This window comes from Ceratotherium simum, chromosome 5 (genome assembly GCF_057802395.1).
Source record: "Ceratotherium simum simum isolate JZ-2026a chromosome 5, ASM5780239v1, whole genome shotgun sequence".
Classification (NCBI taxonomy): domain Eukaryota; kingdom Metazoa; phylum Chordata; class Mammalia; order Perissodactyla; family Rhinocerotidae; genus Ceratotherium; species Ceratotherium simum.
The window spans coordinates 53,062,914-53,084,382 of NC_141904.1; the positions used below are offsets into that span (position 1 = coordinate 53,062,914).

Sequence of the window (21,469 nt, forward strand, 5' to 3'; positions counted from 1 at the left end):
TTCTCATTCTGAAGGGCTGGGAAATGGCTTTTGCTTTTCAACATGAAATGTGCCTATAAATAAGCTGTAAATTTCAACCAGAGGTTGAAAATAGCTCCGGCAGTGAACAGAGCTTTGTTCACAGTGGGCCCAAGGACGGCCTTCACTCCAAGAGTAGGAGCTGAATGCCCAAGTCAGAGCAGGGGTCCTGGGCAGGGGGTTTTCCAGGGCAGAGGGGCTGTCACAGGCTCAAAGGGCTGCCCCTGCCATGGTGTGCCCCTCTGGCTTTACTGCCACACTTTAACAGGCACATGTCAGGAAATCAAGACCCAGCACCTGGCCCGATGGGTTTCCTAAAATCCCCAATTGCCCAGCCGTGACTCATGTGGCTTTAGGGCCCATGGCCCAGTGTGTAGACAGAGCTGGAGGGAGAGGGCTCATCCGATTTGAGGGCTCTGGGGCACAGCGCTGGTGCTCATGGGCTCTTTGAGAAGCCAAGCCACCCGGGCCAGCCCCCAAACCACTCATCAGGTACTATCTCAGAGACAGGGAAGCCGACAGGCGGGAAGGGCAAGGACACACTCTGATTGTAATTGAAGAAAACCAAGTTGCTAAATGTCTTTTTTTTGTTGTTTACCAGCAACTCTGGAAGATTCCAAAGTTTGACAAGCCAAACATTTCTACAAAATGCACTCATGTTAGAAATTCAGGCTGAGAGACATAGGCCACAGCTGCTGGGGGGAGCCCAGGTCTGGCGCAATAGAGCCTCTCCTCAGCACCACTCCTATGCTCCTCCCTTCCCTAAGACAGCCCTGCCCACATGCCCACACTCCTCCCCCTGCTACATCAGCCTCCTTTCTGGGCTCACTCCTGGGGCAGGAGTTATTGCAATGACTCTCAAATGGGGGCGATTCCGCTCCTCAGGAGACAACAGCAATGCCTGAAGACATTTTTGGTTGTCACAACTAGGGGCTGGGGGATGCTATTGGCAGCTAGTGGGTAGAGAGGCCAGGGATGCTCCTTAACATCCTACAATGCAGAGGACAGCCCCCACAACAAAGATTTATCTGTTCCAAAGGATCAACAGTGCTAAAGTTGAGAACCCCTGGGTTACTGCAAGGATGGTATGTAGACAGAAGGGCAGGGGCTCATCGGACTCACCAGCACCTGGCACGTGGCCGCAGAGCTCCTGGGCTCCCTGAGGAGCTGAGACACCCTGGCCAGCCACAGAAGCAGTCACCAGGTACTATCTCAGCACCAGGGAAGCCCTTGGGCAGGAAGCGGGAGACCACACTCATCAGCTTCCCTTCCCACCACAGGGGAAAACCTAACCACTGAGCAGTGTTATACCAACTCACCTCAGTTTGGGAAGATGAAAAAATTCTGTGTATGATGGTGGTGATAGTCGCACAACAATGTGAATATACTTAATGCCACTCAACTGTACACTTAAAAATGGGTAAAATGGTAAATTCCGTTATGTATATAAAACAAAACAAACAAACAAAAAAACCCTCTAGCTCTCCTTTTGGCCTGGGAGTCCCGAGATCAGAAACGCTCCTAAAAGTGTACACCACATGATATGCATGTGTTGGTGTGCGTGTGTGTCTGGAGGAGGGCCTATATGTCAACTCAGAGTCTCAAAGGGGCTTGTGACAAATAAGGAAAAAGCGTTAAACAAAGAATGATTTTAGGATTAACAAGTCAAGTCAAGTCACTTCATGAATTAGCAGAGCTCACCTACGTCATACATGAGGTCCTCAGAGCCTGCCTCTGGGGGTATTTAGGTCCCATCGTGGGAATGCAGGCTTGAGAACAGTGGGTGCTTGCCTGGGACCACACAGCCAGGGTTCAGACCCAAGAGCCCACACACTTCCTCCTATTTGAGCCCCATGTGGTGATGTCCACTGGGCAGAGTTGTGACGACAGCTTCATTATGGGCCTGAAGGTAATATGGGAACAAATGGTTTTCCTGAGCCCCATTGAGCTGTTCACCCACCTATACCCTATCTTGCCTTGTCCTGCTAGCTTCTCTACCCGACATGCCTTCTTCCTAGATTATTAGGCTCCACAGCCCAGGAAGCAGGGTGCCCCACACCCCATATCTCAGCAGGACTGCAGAGACAAGAGGTAGCTTGTCCAAGTTACTTTCCTAATAACCACAAGAAAAGGAGCATGGGATTCTCCCCTTGCTGATGATTACTAACCATTCCCAAGAGACAGGTGGCAGTGCCCTCCCCTGGGATGGGGAAGAGCTGCCAGGTGGCCCGCTGCAGTTTCCACCTGTAGCCTCTAGCTTAGTCAGCCTTGCTCAGAGGGGCCAGCACGGTGGGCCCCCAGGTCCAGGCACCAGGGCAGGTGTCTCATCGGTGAATGTGAGCAGTAACTTTACCCCCTCATCTGATGAGGGAAGGAATAAACAGGGCAGCACATGCAAAGACCCTGGCCGGGCCTGGCTCACCATCAATGCCCAGCAGATGGGGAGCACTAGGGGAGAGGGCACGGACCCCAGAGGATTCCAACCCTGAGGTTTGGAAAATGCCTTTCTAGGTGGAAGATGAAATGGCAGCAAGCAGACCACCATGCAACCCAGTCATCCCCCAACAAACCCAAAAGCTGAGAACCGGCCACTCATTAGCAAATGTGGAGAGAGAACAAAACCTCTGAGCCAAGAGCAACCTGTGGAAGAAAAGCTTTAAATCTCAATCTCGCCTATTCCTAGAGGTAGCCCCAACACACAGGACGGGGCGTGTGGGTGCGTGTGTGCGTGTGTGTTTCCCTATACTGGAGCCAAAGAGAGCCCTGAGATAGACTCAGAGGCTTCCTGGTTCTATTCTGGGCCAACCTTGACTCGCTGGGGGCCTTGGGCAAGCCGCTTCCTGTTGTTTAGGCCAGTTTCCGGGTGGGGAGAGGCCACGCTGCCTCTAAGGTCCAGGAGGGAGAGATTTAAACAGCCTACAGCCACCAGAGTTTAAAACCCTTGGCGCTCCATCCTTGGCTGTAATGGTTGTTTCAGCCAAAGCTGAATGTAACTTTATTCAATGAGACTATATCAGTTATCAATTTCTTTCCAAAAATATTTGTCAAAAAATATTGTTAACTACTTTCATTCAGGAACACTGAATGCCCTTATACCAACAAAGGTACTAAAAATGGTTTGTGGCTGAGGAACTTCCTTTCCATGGTTAAAAAAAAAAAGGAAGTGAGAGCAACAGGGCTGGGGCCTTTCCCATCCGTCCCAGCTGTGGCTTTAGGCCCCGCACCCTCGAAGAATCGTACATGGGGTCCTGTGGCCCAGAGCTCGGCATGCAACAGGTCTTGCCTTTCCTTGGGCCTCAACCAACCAGCAGCATGTGCCATGGAAACACCCCCTACCACATGGTACAGGACCTAGGCACCCAGCAGTCTACTCTACCAGCCTCTTCACATCTTGCTTGGTCATTCTAGATTTGAAACAAAGCACCACAAGTGCCAAAGTATTATTTGGTAAATAATGAGATCTTACTAGTGTCCCTTTCCCATGACTGGGCCTAGCCTCCAGCCCCAACAGTCTCTGAGCCCAGTGCTGTTCACCACGACCCAGCCCACCAGGGTCACAAGGCTCCAACATGCCTGCCAAGCCACTTACCAGATTCCCAGAGGAACTGGCCAGCATGGTTGGGGGCCTCTGTACTTTTATGACTTCTCCATAATCGATGACATCAAAGTTACTCTTCCAAACCATCACCTGCCAAGACAAACAGACACACAGAATCAGGGAAGAAAAACCCCTAACCAGTCCTTCTTCATGGAGAAAATGGGCCCAGAAGCCACCCCCAAAGCTCTGTGCCAGTGGCGGGATAGCGGTCCCCACCTGACAGCCCAACTCAACTCTAGGACCTGCCCCGATCCCGGAGAGGAGGCTTTTTGGACAGGCCTCAAGAGGACCCGGACGCACCATCGGGATGGAGAATCACTGCGTGCCACCACTAGGCCTTAGCACTTGCTGGTCCCTCTGTCTGGGCTGTCCCAGGCCCAAGCTCCGCATAGCTGGCTCCTCAGGCTGAAGTGTCCCCTTCAATACCACCTTATATGAGAGGACTTCCATGGCCTCCTACATACTTTTATCATAGTCCTCTATTTCTTTCCTTCATAGCATCAGAGTCAGTAGTTTTTTTAATTTCTTTGTCTCTTTTCCTAGTTTATCATATCAGTCTTCCCACTAAAATAGAAGCTCCTGAGGATGGCAGCCTGGCCTGTCACACTCGAGAATTGGTTAAGATACTGATGCCAGATTAGATCACTGGGGTTAAGATCCTGACTCCACTCCTCAGAGTGTGGCTCTAGGCAAGGGATTCAACCTCTCTGTGCCTCAGTTTCCTCATCTGTGAAAAGTACTCTGGTAAGGCTCACAGGAGACAGCTCAGCACAGACACTGGCATTATCCCCCAGCCCACTCTGAAGATCTTCATGTCCTAGGCTCCTCCTAAAGGCTGCAGGAGTGGCCCTGCCAGGGAGCAAGAGCGCTCCCTGCTGCAGGGTGTTGAGCTGGGCGGCTGCGCTCTTCCAGGGCCACTTCCAAGAGGGCAGGAATCGCGGAGCGTGGCTAGTGGTCAACTAAGGCCACAGAAAAACCACCGTATCCACATTAGATGAAAACTCAGCATGCCCTGGATGCTTTCCCCGCCAGGACACAGCCACGAGCCTGATTCTTTGGGAGGCTCCTCGCCACTCCCAGAGCAGCACCACTGATTACTGTCCCCAACTGGTGGCACCTAGGGTCTCATTTGTTCCCTTTACAAACAGAACATTGACACGCATACACCCTTGTTTGCAGGGTCCTTGTGTAACTGCAAGTCTAACTGCTAAATAAATTCCTAGGAGTGGAGTGGCTATCATGAATGTGAAGAGATGATGTCAAATGTCACTCTAAAAAGGCTCTCAGAGCAGACTTGAAGGCGGCAGCCAGGGAGCTGGCAGCAGTGGCTGCCCGAGGAGAGGCCAGAGTGGGCAGAAACCCTACTTTCTACCAGGTTACCTCTTGTACTATGAGAACATCTTTTACCGTGTCTTTATTTACAGTGTGAATTTACTATACTAGTTTCCATAGTCTTCTAAGCAATGAGCTAGGCCTCCATGCCCAGGGACAGCTCAGGGGCCCCCTTGGTTTTCCTTCTTCCTCATCCAGTTAGCACAGGAACTGGTGCTGGTGTGGGAAGACGCCTGCCGTCTCTTATCCAGACTGTGCGAAAAGAGCCTCTAACCACCCTCTGCTTCACTGGCAGAGACTCAACCAAAATCACTACATTTGGCTGGGGCTGGGGCTCACTGAGAGGCCAGAAGGACTTTCCTGTGCTGAACAGTCAGAGCTGTGAGGCCAGTATCAATGGTCTGAACATTCTGGACAACCCACCAGGTCAACAGTGGCTCAGAACAGCCACTCCTTCCACCCTGCGTGAGGTGAGTGCAGTTCTCTGGACAAGCAGTGCTGCACGGGAATCTGGAGAAAGATTTCCGAAAGGTGGACTCTTCAATGCCCCTGAAGCCTCCCAGGTGCCAGGCTCTGGGTTAGACCCAGGGGCAGGGTGCCTCCCAGGAGACAGGTCGTCGGTGCTTAGCAGTCTGAGCAGGGGGCACCAGAGCTAACAGGTGGAAAGCCTCAGTGCAAAGGGTGACAAGGTAGGACAGGACCTCTTCACACACGTCCTCTCCCTGCAGCCAGGGAGTGTGAAAATGCCGACCCTTCAAACAGCATAACAAAGAAGGCCAGGGAGCAAAGGGTGCCAGACGCCGAGTGCAGGCTCCGAGGCAGCCACCAGCTCTGCCATCCACTGAGCCTCAGCGTCCTCATCTACAGAACGAAGTGACGAGAGGGCTGCCCCACATGACTGCTGGCAGGATTAAACAAGGTACAAAGCTCTTGCCATGTTGCCCACATTACCAAGCTGCAGTAAGTATCTAATAACTGTTACCTAATTATTCATTTACAATCAGGAAAAAGAAGTTACTGAAAAGCTTTGTTTTAACCTTCTCATGGCAACGACAGCCCAGACTCCTTCCAACCCACGCTGGTTTAAGCAGTGAGGGCTTTGAGATGATGCCACAGGGTCAGCTCCTGCAGGAGATTGTGCTAGAGAGGCAAGGGTCTGAGCACCTCACCCCAAGCTCCAGGCTTCGAGGTCACTGAAAGCCACCAAGGAAGCTGACAAAACCCAGCCCACCCCTAAGACGCCTTGGCCTCCTGTTCTGTTCTCATCAGTATCAGCAGAGATTCCCCAGACCATTCTTTACTTACTTGTTCATCAGAACCTCCAGAAGCAAAATACTCCCCTGTTCTTGAAAAGGCAACAGTGGTGGCTTGACCCTAAGAGAACAAACAGAAAAGAACAAACACCAAAGGTCACTCCAGATTCTAAATGCACAGGAAGAAAACCAGAAGCTCCTGAATGAAAGTGGCAGCAGGAGGGAAAAGGGCTGAGGGCCTCATTCAGCCCATGCTCCTCCCCAGCCTTTGGCCGAGGAACCTGCGGGTGCCCAGATGCGAGCACCACTGCTGAGACATCTGTTCCCAAGCACCACTGATAGGACAAAGGCCAGGCCATGAGGCCACAAGTGGGCAGAGAGGAATGAGCAGGACAGTCCATGCTGGCAGCCCTGCCGGGCTGGCATCACTGTCCCCACTTCCCAAGGAGAAGCCAGAGGTCAAAGAGGTGCACTGACTTATCCCAGACCTAGCACTGGGACCAGAACCCAGTCCCCCTGCCCCAGGCCATGCTCCTCCCCAACACCACCCTGCAACTGACCAGAGAAGTATGGAGCCCCAAGGAGGAGCTAATGAGCCAATGAGCCAATGAGGCAGGGCACAGTCGGGGAGCCCAGGTGACAAAAGAGGCCAGAACCAGGGCAAGAAGGAGGCTAGGGAGGGGGTTACGGAAGGTGCCTGGGCAGAGGAGCAACAGGATGTGTTCCTCTAACGTGCATGTCACTTTCCATATTCGGACCTCGGGAGGAGATGTACCTGCTCTGGCTTCCCACGTGCTGAAGGTCCGCATGACCAACCAAAGGGTGAGGCCAGGCCTGTGCCAGGCAGCGCTCTGAGGGCCAGTGAGCACATTCAGGCTTGGGCCGGGGGGGAAGGTATGATCTCCCAGTAAAGAGGGAAGGCTCTTCCCCACATGCCTGGAATCCACCGCAGAAAGATGCACAGAGCAAGAATCTGTTCAGCACGACACCATGAACCATCTCTTCTTCCGAGCCAAACCTTTAGTCTAGCAGTACCTGGCATTTCCCAAGCAAAACCAGATGAAAGAGGTTCTCTCCTGGATAACGACAACACAGCCACCGTCACAAAGGCCACCTCAGTTCCTCCAGACCAGCACAAGGAGCAGAAGAACCCCCAAGTGCCCATATGAAGTGCCTCAGGGGCTGATCTAAGTGGTGGAACCAGGGACAAGAGGAACACTAGGAAGCACCTTCCACTAGATGCCAAAAAAGACCAGACAAGTTGTGGGCTGGAAACGAGACTCGAGGTCATGGAGCAAGGCCAGCTTCTCCCCAGCCAGAAAAGACAGACAGGTTGAGAGCTGCCCCCTGGTCCTACCTAGGCACACTGGGCAGGAGGGAACATGTCAACTCGTGCTTCTGGAATCTACCCATGGTTCCTCATCTCTGAGATGCCCACAATGGGCGGGGATGAAGAAGAAAGTAAGTACAAGGCCAGCTAACACTGAGCATTCAGGCTGGCTTGGAGCACTTCACCTGCAGTAACCCACTTCATCCTCAGAGAATGGTTTGTACGTTTACCCTTCCCAAGGGTGACATGTCTAAGAGGGGAGAACAAGGCCTGAGAGGTCAGAGACAAAGCCTCTCACTGCCTTCTCTCACAGGTGGGGCTCCAAGGGGCTAGGAATCACAGGGAGTCCTGTGCGGCCATCCAACAGGCAAAGGAGGTCCATTCCTACTGATGGGGAACAATGTCCACTTACATCAGTAAGTATAAAATGCCAGGTGCAAAGGCATCATGGGCTGTGTGCACAGGACCCAAGTGTAGGACCAGGGCAGGTGGGGCATCACTCAAATACTCTTCCAGGTGGACAGTCACCAAGTGTTAACAAGGTTAACAGGACTTATGGGAGTGGGGTGCAATTTCAGGTGACTTTCACTTGATCCTTGGAAATTTTTATAATTTCTCATATTTTGAACTTTTTAATAATGAGTATATGGCATTGCTACATTACTATAAAAACAAAACAAAACTATGTTCATTTTGAGGAAAAACAAAGAGGGAAGAGAGAAAAGGGAAGAAAACCAGTACATGGAGTGTCAAAAAAGCCGGGCTCTTTGCCTGCCCAGATCTGGCTCATTGAGGAATGGCAGGTTTCCAAGAAGTCACAACAACTAAGGAACCAAACAAATATTTGTGGGTCAGTCTCCTTCCCTGTCGTCAATCAACCACCAGATGCCAAAGTGGAGACAAGATGCTGGAGGCCAAGCAGCCCATGGCTCAGCAGGAGGATCAGGGCCAGAGAGCAGGTGCTGGGAGCCCTCCAGGCAAGAATCGGGACAGCTTTCCCTAGAGTCCAAGTCCCAGGAAACTCCAGGGATGGCGGGAGCAGCAAGCAGGCTGGGAGGGAAATCTCGAGGGATGAGGCCCCCAGCCCTCCTAACAGTGCCCGTGGACCAAGAGGACTGCTCAGCTCCCGCACCAGGTACCTCGGGGTTCCTGGAAAGGGCAGCCTTCCATAAAGGCTTCTGCCCATCTGTCTGGGGATCATGCAAGCAGCCCAGGGCACTCAGAGCACAGCCCAAGAACAGCTGGCCCTGGCTGCACTGTGAGCCAAAGCCAACACAGACTGGAACCCAGACGGGCTCTCTACTGCTGCCAATCACCGTTCCAACCCCTTGGTCAGCCTTCAGGGCCCCAGACAACCCAGGCCCCCACCGACCTCGCCAGCTCTGCCTTCTGCCCTCAGCAGTGCAGCAGCCCCACTGGACAACTCACGTTCCTCAAACACTGTGAGCGTGAAAAGGTCTTCTCCCTCTCCGTGTTCTCGTAGCCTCCTGCACTGAGTTCTTCATTTAGTTATTTTCAATCTTTCTTGCTTTTAAATAAATTCATTTAAGGCTACAAATTTGCCTCTGATTACCACCTTAGATAGATCCCAGAAGTTTCCAATATGCAATATTTTCACGGTCGTTCACTTCTAAATGGTTAGTTTCCACCGTGATTTTTCTCTTCAGCCCAGCAGTTATTTAGGAGCGCATTCTAAAGTTTCTACACCATGAGGCCTTGGGGGGAGTCTCTCTCTATCACTGACAGTGATCAGCGGTGATACATGTTCTTTGAGACTGTTCTGCCTTCACGGTGGCTTACTCCTTTTACTTAATTAGTCACTCTTGATGCTTATGTTCACTGGCTCAGCGCAGGGATGTTGCCAAGTTGTTTCTTCCCGCAGGCAAGGCCTAGGGTCTCTGCAGTGACTCCTGAGTGTGACTCTGAGCAACAATTTTTGGCTGGGCCTTCAGCAGTGTGGAGTCCGACTTGCCTTTTTTTTTTTTTTGTGAGGAAGATCAGCCCTGAGCTAACATCCCATGCCAATCCTCCTCTTTTTGCTGAGGAGGATTGGCCTTGGGCTAACATCCATGCCCATTTTCCTCCACTTTATATGGGACGCTGCCACAGCATGGCTTGACAAGCAGTGTATCAGTGTGCACCCAAGACCTGAACCTGCAAACCCTGGGTCGCCGAAGTGGAGCACACGCACTTAACCGCTGCACCACTGGGCCGACCCCACTGACCTGCCCTTGATCAACGGAGGTGCCCACCTGCCTGAGGCCTTTGTCTTAACCTGGCTCCAGGCCAGATCCTCTGGCAAGGATGCCCCATGGGCTCAACCAGGTCTTCCTTCCCTCTCCAAATCTAGCCAGCATCTTTTGTGAGATGATCCTGCCTAATTATCACGAGCACTGGACGCAGCCTAACCTCCCACTCCACTCTCCCTCCTGACCCAGCTACACTTGGCCCTTGAGCTGGGCTGGACCCACACCCAGCCATTTCACCACATGCCGCCTCTCCTTTGCCAACTTCTACACCCAAGGGACCCATACTGCCTGGTTGCTTCACTCTCAAAGGGCAAAGCATCAATGGAGAAAGTTAAAAAAAAAAAAAAGGCAAAACAAAGGAGCCCACGGTGTTGAGATCCCACAGCTCCTGGTAGCTCTCTGGGTAGCACTCTGTAGCCCCCTGCAGCCTGTCCAACCTCGCCGCTCTCCTCACTGCCTCCCACCTGACTCACTGAGGCACCTGAACACCTGAACTTTGACCACTGTGCCCACAAAAGCTACACTAGCAAAGGTCCAACCAGGTACCCTATCAACGACCACATCACAAGGGGTTTGAAATGCTTTTTGTGACTGCCAGTGAACAAAAAGGATTGTCACACCACATGCCCCAAGTCAGAGGTAAAAGAAAAGTGGCCAACAAACAGAAACACCTAGACCAAGGAGGCCCAAGAGGCCTCTGGCATGGGTGATGGTCTCCGACCCCCGTGCTCAGGCAGGGAAACTGCAACCCAGCCTACTGGCCCACTTTTTCTACAAACCCCCACCAGGAAGGCATCTGCCCTGGCCTACCAGCATCTGCTATGGGCTGGCTCTTGTGTTCAACTGGTGGCCCCATGGACAAGGAGCGGCATCTGGGAGAAACTGCTGCCCATGAAAGCCAAGGTTCTCTCTTAACCTTGGCCAAGGACACCCACTCCCAGTCTTCAACCCCCAGCTGCTGGCAGGAGACAGAGGGCCAGGCTGACTTCTTGGTTACTTAGGGTGCAGTAAATGAGCTGTTCTCCCTCCTGATGTCCCTTCACAACTCCCAGGAGGTGCCCAACCATCCAAGCCAGGTATGAGACTCCCAAGCATTGAAGTAATTCTCCAAAATGAAATGACTACACAAAAGCCGCAGAGTACTGGAAGACACAGGGAAGAGAGGCACATTCCGAGAGCTTCCTTCCGCCTGGAGCAGCATGAGGGGCAGCCACGTGCCCCAGGACACTCTGTCACACTGCTGCCTCTCTTCGGGGGTGAGCCCCCCTTGTTGCCACTTCCCCAGCCTAGGCCCTGGTATGGCACAAGCTCCCAGTAACATTGGGGGATCCTGTACTCTGAGTCTGTGATTTCACAACAACTAAGCCTCTGAGCAGAGCCCCTCATGCAGACAGCAGCCCCACTTCAGAGTTATGGGCCCTTGGCGAGGCTGCTCACCGGGGGCGCCAGCTGGGGCATATGGAACCATGTGCCCCTCAGTCTGTGTGCAGTTCAGTCACTCCACAGCGACACGAACACCAACTGCACAGCCACAAACACCAGATATAACTCCCCACCTACATCCCGCCCACCATCCTCTCCCAAATAGCTCTGGGGACTTAAACCAAATGAGCATGGCTTGAGATTATGTTTCAGAAAATACAGAAAAATAAATCTGTATTTCTAGCACATTGCCCCCACACTTGCCACACAGAGTTATGAGGGCCTTGCTCAGGGCACAAGGCTTCAAGTAACAGCTGTAGTTGGTGGGGAAGCCCTTCCCTCTCCTGCCAGTCTTCTCTGCTGGAAAGTGAGGGGTGAGATGGGATGAGGAGGCTCCTGTGCAGCCCTGATACCCCTAAGTCTGTATTGGATCCAGCAAGAAGAAGGGACTCCCCTCCTTCCCACTTAACTGTCACGGCCATGGCAGATCCCCAGAGCAAGACTTCCCAGAGCCTCAAAGAGGGCACTGGCACCCAAGCCAGCCCAGTGCCATGAGATACCTGGCCTGTCCTCCGGGAGTCAGGCCTGGGAAAAATGACCTGATGGGCGGGACTAAAGGGCACAGCAAACAGACCGGCAGACCAAGGCACTGGCAGGGCAAACCCACAGGGCAGCCGGTGCGGACAAGCGAGTTTGGGTCGGGGTAGTCACCATAGCCCACCAACCAGGGGACAGTTTTCAGGAGCTGTGTGATAAAAGAGAAGTCAAAGCAAGAGGATGTTCTGGAGGGGATGAGAACAATCTAAACAAAAAGCCACATGAACCCTGGAGAGACTCCGTGGGTGAGTGAGAGGAGGGGAAATGAGCAATATCCACCCCAGAGAGGGAGGGACTCATTGCTAAGGCCCTGTGCCCATCAACAGGGGCCAAGTCATCAGAGACCGCTACCACTGACTCATTTTCCTAACAAACACTGCCTGCCCACCCATGGCGCCAGCACCATGCCCATAACAGAAACTTAAATGGCCTTTTAAAGAGCTCTCACCTAGAACAGTATGGGATCACTTTCCAAGAGCTGAAGTGTAAGGGACTAACATCTGTGAGGACCTATTATGTCTGGTACCGGGCAATGCAGACACATCCTCTCCTATTACGAGGCAGATAGGGGAGTCATTCTTGCAGATGAGGAAAGGTTCAGCAAAGTCAAGGTCTTGCCCAGTGTTACAGAGTAAGAGGCAAAGCTGGAATGGTCTGACCCCAATGCCCAAGCCATTTCCTCCTGTCTGCAGCCTCCCATAGCTCAGGCTTTTTCAGCTGAACAAGATGGGAGAATGCCCATGGTTTTTCCAAACTAGAAACGGGTGGGTAAAAGCTATTTGTTCCTAGAAATATTGGGGCTGTTTCCTTAGAAAGCTGGGCATCGTCACCCACCAGACAAGGCTGTGTGACCCCTCCCCAACTGAATGCATCCCTGCACTTGGCTTCAGTCAAAGAAGCTGGCAAAGGTGACTGCTGCAGGGCTCCCAAGCCCTGAGAGAGAAATTACCCGTGTTCCCAGGGGCGAAGGCGGAGGAAGGAAGGCAATGTGCCATATCCAGGTTGGCAGCGCCTCCCTTCTCTGTCCACTTGCCACCTAGGTGGGCAGATCTGGCTGGAGGTAGGGGGGTACCCTACCTCTCAGCCCCAAAAGACCCCAGCCTGTCCCAACCCCTCTGCCCTGGCAAAGGTGTCAGTGTCTGCTTGGGTTGCATTTGGAAACCTGCCACCACCTGCTGCCTCGTCATCACTGAGCCCTCGCACAGCTGGAGCAGCAGGGCTGTTTAGGGGCCAGAGCCCATGCAGGCTGGAGCCAGCAAAGGGCCTGCCTAGCTCTCTGGCCCACCACCCAAATCATTCAGTGACACTCACCCTGTGGAAGCCTCTGAAGAGTTACATAGGCCCCAGCTGCAGCCAATAAGCCATTCCTGCAGTACAGCACAGGTGGCATCGAGCTCCCACGGGGCAGGAGCCTCTCTCAGTCCCCAGCCACACCCCCTGAATGGCCCTTTGTAGCTCAGAGTCCCAAAGCTAGGACTTGAGGAGAGAAGCACCAGAATCCTTCAGGCTCACAATAAACTTGTAACTGATACGCACCCCCAGCCTCACAAAGTGAGCCAGCCTCACATGGGCTGATGGGAAGTGTGCCAATCGTGTGCCAGAGAACAATCAAACTGCCAGCATGGTCAGACTCCTGGGCTGATGAGCTGCCCCCAATGCCAGCACGTGTGCCCAGCCCAGGAGACCCAGGCTGCACTGGGTGATCCTGATTTTAGCTTGGCACTCAGCAAGTGCCTCCATCCTGGTACCCCTGTGACATTATGAGAAATTGAATGGCATATCAGGAGACTTCTGGCCTCAACCTAGACAAGAGAGCACCAGCCCAACAGCACTACCTCAGCTGACCCTCCCTCCCTGTGCTCCCAGAGGGGCTCACTCAGGCCCTGCCCTCACACAGGACATGGGGACACTTCCCTCGCACACACAGAGCCCCCCTCCTGGTCAAGGTCTGTCTCACCCCAGCACCAGCTCCCTTTGGCTGGCTTCTCTCAGCTGGCCTGACCCCCAGCCTGCACTGTCCCTTCTCACAGGTATGAAACTGGAAGCACGAGGGTGTTGTTGCTCTATTTGGCAGAAAAACTCAATAGCCCTCCCTCTCACAGCTCTCTCAGGGCTATGCCTGGGGACTGTCACAGGAAGCCCTCCAAGTCCAAACCAAAGTTTCATGGGGTTCCCTCCTGTTGGACCAGAATGGGGTCATATGGCAGTAAGGCTAGGATACAAGCAGCCACAAGGCCTGCAGGCCTCCTACGCAGACCAGTGACCTAAAAACAAGCGTGTAATCACGACTCAACTTCTAAAAGACGTACATGAGTGTGGTGGAGACTGCAGAGACTTGGATACTCGTCCCGGCTCTGCCACCCTAAGCTGCCTGAGACCCCTACAAGTCCAAACCACTCTCTGGACCTCAGTTTCCCCACCTGGACTCAAAAGTGCTTTCATATCTGCCATTCCCACCTGTGGTACAGAACCCCTGGGCACACGGGACCCACACAGAAGCCCTGGGGCCTCTCAGCCACACACTTCAGGAAGTGGCTGGTGGCAGCTGTGCTTGACGAGGCACTTAGCCACCTCCTGGAACAGAATGCGGAAGCTCAAGTCACCCAGGAGCCCAGGTGTGTATCCTCCTGGAAGGAGGGAACGGACTTCACGAGTGGGAAGTCTAAGAGGGCTGTACACCCTCACAGTGCGCTGGGGCAGAGCTTCAGCCCACTCCTCAGCAGCCCTGTGATGCAACTCCCCTGCCAGGCCCTCTCCCTGGGAATCAGCAAAGGCAATACATGCCCCAAAGAGGTCAACACGAGTGGCAACTTCTTCCCAGAGCTGAGCCACTCCGACCTGACAGCATCTCACAAGTCAGGAACATCCTTGGAGCACACTGGCTCCCAGGTGACAAAACAGGCCCAGCCTCCACAGATTTCTCCCCTTGGGGCTGAGCAAAGCAGCCCCTGCTCCTGGCCACAGATCTCCACAAGCCCTAGGTAGCTCCAGCTAGCAGGCTCCATTTTTAACCAACCGCCCAAATTAAGGCTGTTCAGCCACATTATCCTCCCTTAGAAAGGTATCATTAGCAGACTTTGAATTGCCCCAAACCCAGGGGCAGAGCCAGGCCCAACAAGGAGCCACAGCAAACCCTGGCAGACCCTGGGGCACAAAGGGTGAGCAAGGCTTTGCTCAGGGCAAATAGGCTCTCCTTGGGCAGCCCTGCCCCACACACCCACGCACTCGCACCCTGACCTCAGCCCTGAGACCAGACTCTTCAATCACAGTGCTGCTTCCACTTCATCAGAAAGCAGCCCAAAAGTCTTCTCGAGGCAGAGGGGCAAAGGAAGCAGGCCAGATCTGCCCACGTGGCCAGCTGCAGAACTCAGCACCAAGCTGCCATCACCATCGGGAGTGCATGGTGGTCTCACCACAGGTCTTGAGGAAGAGGAGGAGGAGGAGGTGGAGGGTGGGAAAGAATCAGCTCTCTAGGAAGAGGAGGAGCTAAAGCAAGCGCAGGGATGGAGCAGAGTCAGGGCAATCCTGGCTAGCTCCTTCCTCCCTGAATCAGTCTGCAAAACCCTGAGCAAGCCAGGCCCCGGGGTTCCCATCCCCTGGCAGCCCACAATGGCGCCAGTGTCATGGGTACCCCAGGAGGAAGAGCCCCTAAGACCCCTGGCACACCAATCTTAAGTTTCTGTATTTGACAGGAACTTTCTAGGGTTGGGAAGAGAAACAAATTTGAGCCTCTCACTCCAATTCCCACTTTACCTGAGCTGCACCCTGGGGGAGAAACCAATCCACCTTCACCCAACCCTCCAAGTACCGTATAGACTCAGCCTGCCTCTCCTGGTCTCCTAACTCATCTCATGCCATCTCGGCTCTATTGACCTCCCTAGGGAGGCCCCCGCTTTCCAGGCTGTGAGCCCCAGGGGATGGGACCATGACATCCATTTCATACCCCTGATGCCCAGCCCAGTGAGCAGATGATGAACAAACAGATGGCAAAACAAAGACAGCTCACTTCTCCTTCTTCTCTTTTCCTCTGGGCACTGTAAGCTTGGTGCCTTGAGGAAGAAATGATTCCGTGGAGCCATTTCCCATTCTCCATACCCCCAAACCACCAGCTGTCCCTCAGCCTAGATCCCACGTGTCCAGGTTCAACAGCAGACAAGCAACCATGTGGTTCCACTTGGCCCATTTCACTTTTCCAGAAGAACAATATCACCAGGGTTCATTTCTGTGCTGGAAGCTGCGCCCAAACACAGGGCTGGCATTTCAGACACCGTGTTCAAGGGTTCTCAGGCTAAGAGGTGAGTCAGCTGCTTAAAGAACACTCAGAAAAAAAGAAAAAGCCCTGGGTGATCACTTGGTATGCATCTGTCACATGGTGTTTCTGTGTACTGCCTTTTCTTTCTTTTTGTGGGGAGCAGGAGAGGCAACAGTATTCACGTGGTTTTTAAATGCCCTCCTGGTTATAAGATTCAAAACTGGTTACACGTGAATCTAAATAATTGACTTGCCAAAGAGCTAACAAAGGTGGCTTCCTAACAAGCTTACAACAGGAGCAGCAGTCACCCCAGCCCAGTGCCGTACATTACACCCAGATGTGCTGGCCTGGGAGAACAGGCCTGCTGGTCTTGTACACCAGATGTGTCTCTGACAGGGAGGACAAGGGGTCACCATGAGCTGAGGGCAGCAAGTGGCCTCCAGGTCCCAAGGAAGCAGAAGAAAAGGCCCATGCCCTCACCTCAAGCCATGGCCAATGGCCCCCATGTGCCCCGACTGAGATGACAGTGGGATCCAGAGAGCCCGAGCTAGACAGCCTCGAGCTAGATACCTAGTTTCCAACCCAAGATATGTGAACACCCCAGGGCCACCTTCAGCCCTGAAGGCTCATCCCCACTCTCCATCCTGCCTGCCTCCTGCTCACACGTGGAGAAGGGGACGAACTGAAAAGCTCTGGTCTCTGCCGCGCCTGCCCCACTTGGGTGTGGTGACTATGTCCCAATAGGAGACATTCTGATGACCACTCTGCTCAGCGGGAAACAGCTCAGCCACAACCTTCTGGTGGGATATGAGAGGCCCGCACCCGGCCAGCTGCTAGGGAGAGGCGCAAGTAGCCCTCCTCACCACTGCCCACCCAAGGAGTCCAGGGTACCAGATGCGTTGGTGAAAGATGCTCAGAGAGAAGGCCTCTGCTCCCTTGATAGAATTCCAGGAATTCCCAAACAAACACGCAGGAAGACTTCCCTCCTTCGCACCTGCCTCTGTGAGACACCTGTTGCCTCTGTCTCCAAAGGCTTCAATGTCTGCAGAACCCCAGGATACCCCAATGGCAATCAGGGCTTGGGTTCCAGGGATCTACTCAATTGCTGGACCAAGGAATGCCTGGGGTTATTAGGGGACAGATTCCACTCAAACCCCTGGGGGAAGCTTGCCAACCATGTTTAGATGCCTCCTCACTTCCCGCCCACACTCAATTTAACTCCTCTACTCCCTTCTCAGTGCAGTACCAGGCCCAGCACTCCTTTTTTTGTGTGTGTGTGAGGAAGATCAGCCCTGAGCTAACATCCACGCTAATCCTCCTCTTTTTTTTTTTTTTTTTTTGCTGAGGAAGACCGGCTCTGAGCTAACATCCATTGCCAATCCTCCTCTTCCCCCCCCGCCAAGGTCCCAGTAGATAGTCGTATGTCATAGCTGCACATCCTTCTAGTTGCTGTATGTGGGATGCAGCCTCAGCATGGCCAGAGAAGCGGTGTGTCGGTGTGCGCCCGGGATCCGAACCCAGGCCGCCAGTAGCGGAGCACGCGCACTTAACCGCTAAGCCATGGGGCCGGCCCAGGCCCAGCACTTCTGCCAGAGATCACAGGTCTTGCAGGTGGCAAACCTGTTTCTGCATCTCACTCCACTGCCCAGGCTATGAGGGGACCACAGAAACCACCCCCAGTGGGCTCCAAGGGAAGGGCCACCTCAGACAAACCCAGCCTTGCACAGGCCTCGAGGCAGTGACTCTGCCCCACGCCATGCCAAGCCAACACCCTCACCTGATGCCCATGGAGCGTGTAGAGCAGCCGGCCCTCCATGAGGTCCAGGATCTTCAGGGTCGAGTCGCTGGAGGCCGTGACCAGGTAGTTTCCCGACGGGTGGAAGGAGAGGGCGTTCACCGCCGCGCTGTGCACTGGGGGAAGGACATCAGTCAGGTGCTGGCTGGGAGGCCCAGGGAGCACAGTGGAAGCCTCAAGATGGGTAATCGGGGACAACTGAGGCTCGGCACAAGGCTGGGCTGGGGCGGCCATCACTCAGAGGGGCTGAGAGGAACCCCTCAAGGATTTCCCAGGAGAGCAGCATGATCAACAGACAGGAAGAGACTCATCCAGAGCTGAGGGCAGGCAGCAGGAGACGCAGGACAGGCAGGAGCCATGTAGCAAGGCCAGAGGGATCAAGCGATTCCTCCACCTCTCCCACCACACCAAGTAGTCGAACTGGAGCAGGGCAGAGGGCTCAAATGTAATGCTCAATCTGCCTTACCTACTGCTACTTTAGGGAAACTGAGTGGAAAATTAAACCCTTGAAATGTCAGGACGATGCCCCAGTTCTACGGGAGAGGACATGTGTGAGGGCAGGTGAGTAGACGGCTAAGACACACTCGCAGGAGCCAGTCAGGCCTGGGTTCCAATCCCGGCCTCCCCACTGGCCCACTGTGTGACCTTGAGCAAGCACCCTGACACTCTGAGCCTGTTCCTCCTTCTGCATCACAGCCCCCACATGTTAGGGGGGCTTGTGGGGATGCTAAGCCTGTAAGGCCTCTGTACAGAGTGAGCTCTGGGATGTCCGTTTCCGCCGCCCCTGGTGTCCCATGCAACTCCAGGTCCTACCATTTTACCCACTCAACAGCTCAACCCCACCCATGACTCTCTTTTCCCCACTGCCCCAGCCCAAGCCCCACTATCCACCTTGGTGTCCCTCGCTCTCCAAGATCCAGCCACCTGTCGGCTCCCCAGCTGTGGGACCTTTCCACCCTTTGTTCCCTGTGGGCCTGGGAGACACTTGCCCACCTCTTCCCTAGCCTTGAAGCTCACTGCTCAGAGTCACCTCCTCAGGGAAGCCCCCCCCGACCTCCCCATCGGGGCCACCTCCTTGATTTGTCCTCCTGAAGCACCATGAGTCTCCGGTCAGTGGACTCTTCACAGCAGGGGCTTTATATTTTGGTGCAGCTATCTGATTCATGGCTGGGTCCTCCATGAGACCACATGCTCCATCAGGTAGGGGCCGTGCTAGGTCCTTGGCTCCCCGCTCAGAGCCCAACACTGAGTGGGACTCAGAAAGCGGTTGGTGAGCAAGTGAGTTGGATCCAGGCAGGCCACATGGGGATAGCAATGTGTTGACCAGCTACATCACAGCTTCTTAGAGTAGCTGCCAAGGAAGACCCCGGTGCCTTCGTACTCATAACCACAGTCCTGGTGAGGGAAACCAGTGGGGCTAAGATAACCATGACCCCACCAAGTCAGAACTGCCACAGACGTAAAGGCAAATTCTAGAACCAACCCCTCATTCCGGCCCTGTGAGGCTGCAGGAACCATTTCTGGACCAGTAAACACTCTCACCACAAAACGGTCCTCAGCAGAGCCTATGGGGGTCCACGGAGCCCATCACACACCAGTCCAGCTGATGTGCTGATGTGCCTAGGTAGTGTGGATACATGTTCCCAAGCACACTTAGGGGAGACAGCCATGGCTTTATGTAACAGGATATTTATATCTGAACACTCTCTAAGCACCAAGAACTCCAAGAGATGGCCTGCAGAGAGGCTGACGGGGTTGCCACAGCCAGCTCCTAGAGGCAGAGTACAGACCCCCTACAGCCCAGCACACTCCCCACCCTCGAGGCCATGGAGAAGGGGGACCAGCACCCTCAATGTTTACCAAATTGGGGGCGCCGAGAGCAGAGGAATACAGCTGTAGCCGGCCCCAGCAGGAATTGAACAGGCGCCAGCCACAAGCGGTAGCAGAAAGAACATTAGTAACGCACAGAGTGTGACTGACCATCGCCACCCAGGCATGGAGGGGCGCACCCACGTGTGCAGCCCCAGAGGAGGGCTGCAGACAGAAGCTCCAGAGAGAAAGCAGGGGTTAACTCTGCGGAGGACAGGAATAGGGGACTTCTAATTTTTACTCTGCATACGTACAGAATTTTTTTTTAACCTTCAGAATATGGTCATTATGATTATACAACTGAGTGAATGATAAAAAGTGAATCCTTCCCTCCCCTCAAAAGAGTGTGGCACGTTCAGGGAGGCAGAAGATCAGGTCTAGCTCGGCACAGTCCTGCAGGCACTTCAGGTTGTGTCTGTAGGCTGAGAGCCAGTGCCCTGCACTCCTGAGGGACCGGCTATGGTCACCAGTATGCTAGTTCACACCAGCAATGAAGTGTGGTGGGAGGGGGGCAGAGGCACTATGAGATCCCCCCAGGGGAGTCCTACCCACCCTTGACCCCTCAGGCCCACAGCAGGATAGCCTTGGGAGGCAGCCCTCCTGCATCTACCTCAGCATGGCCCAGTCTCCCCTTGGGCCTCTTCAAATGCTGCTCCTGGCACATCTGCCTCCCTGAGCCCTAGAGAAAGGTGCACCACTCTTGTTCCTGCAGCCTTTGGCAGCCTGCCCTGGGATGACCACCACCCCTGCCCCACCTAAGATGAAGCTAGCAGAGGAGCAGCTGGAGCAGGAGGGTGGATCAGGGAGGGCGAGCTCAGGGCTTCCCCAGCACCACCAGAGTGGCAGGTCAGAGTGTGGATACCACATCAGAGTGTGGATACCAAGCCCACCCAAGGGAAAAAAATCTCCCCCAGAAGAAAGACACCAGAAGCCCTGCTCCACTGTAAATGGCAGGAATATCAAAGGCCTCCTGGCTGGGGTAGAAACATCTGGAACCATTTACTAGAAGAGGGCTCAGCCTGCCATTCCAGGCTTTTGGGGATGTATCAAGACACCTACGCGCCTTTCCCCACTTGCTCTCCTGCCTCGCCCACTGGCCCTGCCAGCCTGAGGCAGCCTCTCTGGCTCTGTAGAGGTGGAAGAGCCATTCCAGGGAGGCCTCATCATAAGAATCATCCCTGCATGACAGTCTTCCACAGAGGCTCATCTGCCCCATGAGGTGGTGAGCCTCCTGTCACAAAGCCCTGAGCAGTGGCTGTTCACAAGCAATCCACTTGTCATCCAGCCCAAAGCGGCAGGCACTCTTCTTGGCTCCACGGCAGATATCACTGATAACTGATGGCAGACTGCCATTTGGGCATAGTTGTGGGTTCCCGGCTATCATCTCCCCACCCCTACCTCTAACCCAAAGCAGGGACTCCAACTCAGAATCAGAGATATACCAATGTCAAGATTCTACAGGTCACCAGAAGCCCAGGGAGGGTGGGACTGAGGCCGTTGCAGAGCCTGTTCCCAACCATCAGGAACTGGCCACAGCTTGTGGGCAGCAGGTGGCCTAAGGAGAGACCTGGGTACCCACAATCCACTCTGCCCACACAGCTCTGCATGTAGAAGCCCTCAGCAAACCTGGCTCACTGCCTGATGGGCTTCAAACTGGCCATGGGGCCCAGAGAAACCCCAGGTGCACAAGTAGGACGTCCCTTTCTAGGGCAGGCCACGCCAGGGCCAAGCCCCACCCCCACAGCCCACCACAA

General features: G+C 54.1%; 1 protein-coding gene across 3 annotated transcripts in view; it reads right to left on the minus strand.

The window, feature by feature from the left end:
- Positions 1–21,469, minus strand: part of POC1A (POC1 centriolar protein A) — a 73,067-nt gene that overhangs the window by 39,318 nt on the left and 12,280 nt on the right. For all 3 annotated transcript variants that reach the window (XM_087431126.1, XM_087431128.1, XM_004419781.3), the window contains exons 7-9: positions 17,829–17,962; positions 6,254–6,322; positions 3,608–3,706 (exon numbers count right to left, since the gene is read on the minus strand). In XM_087431126.1, coding sequence (XP_087287252.1) covers positions 3,608–3,706; positions 6,254–6,322; positions 17,829–17,962 — 302 coding nt within the window. The remainder of the gene's footprint in view (positions 1–3,607; positions 3,707–6,253; positions 6,323–17,828; positions 17,963–21,469) is intronic.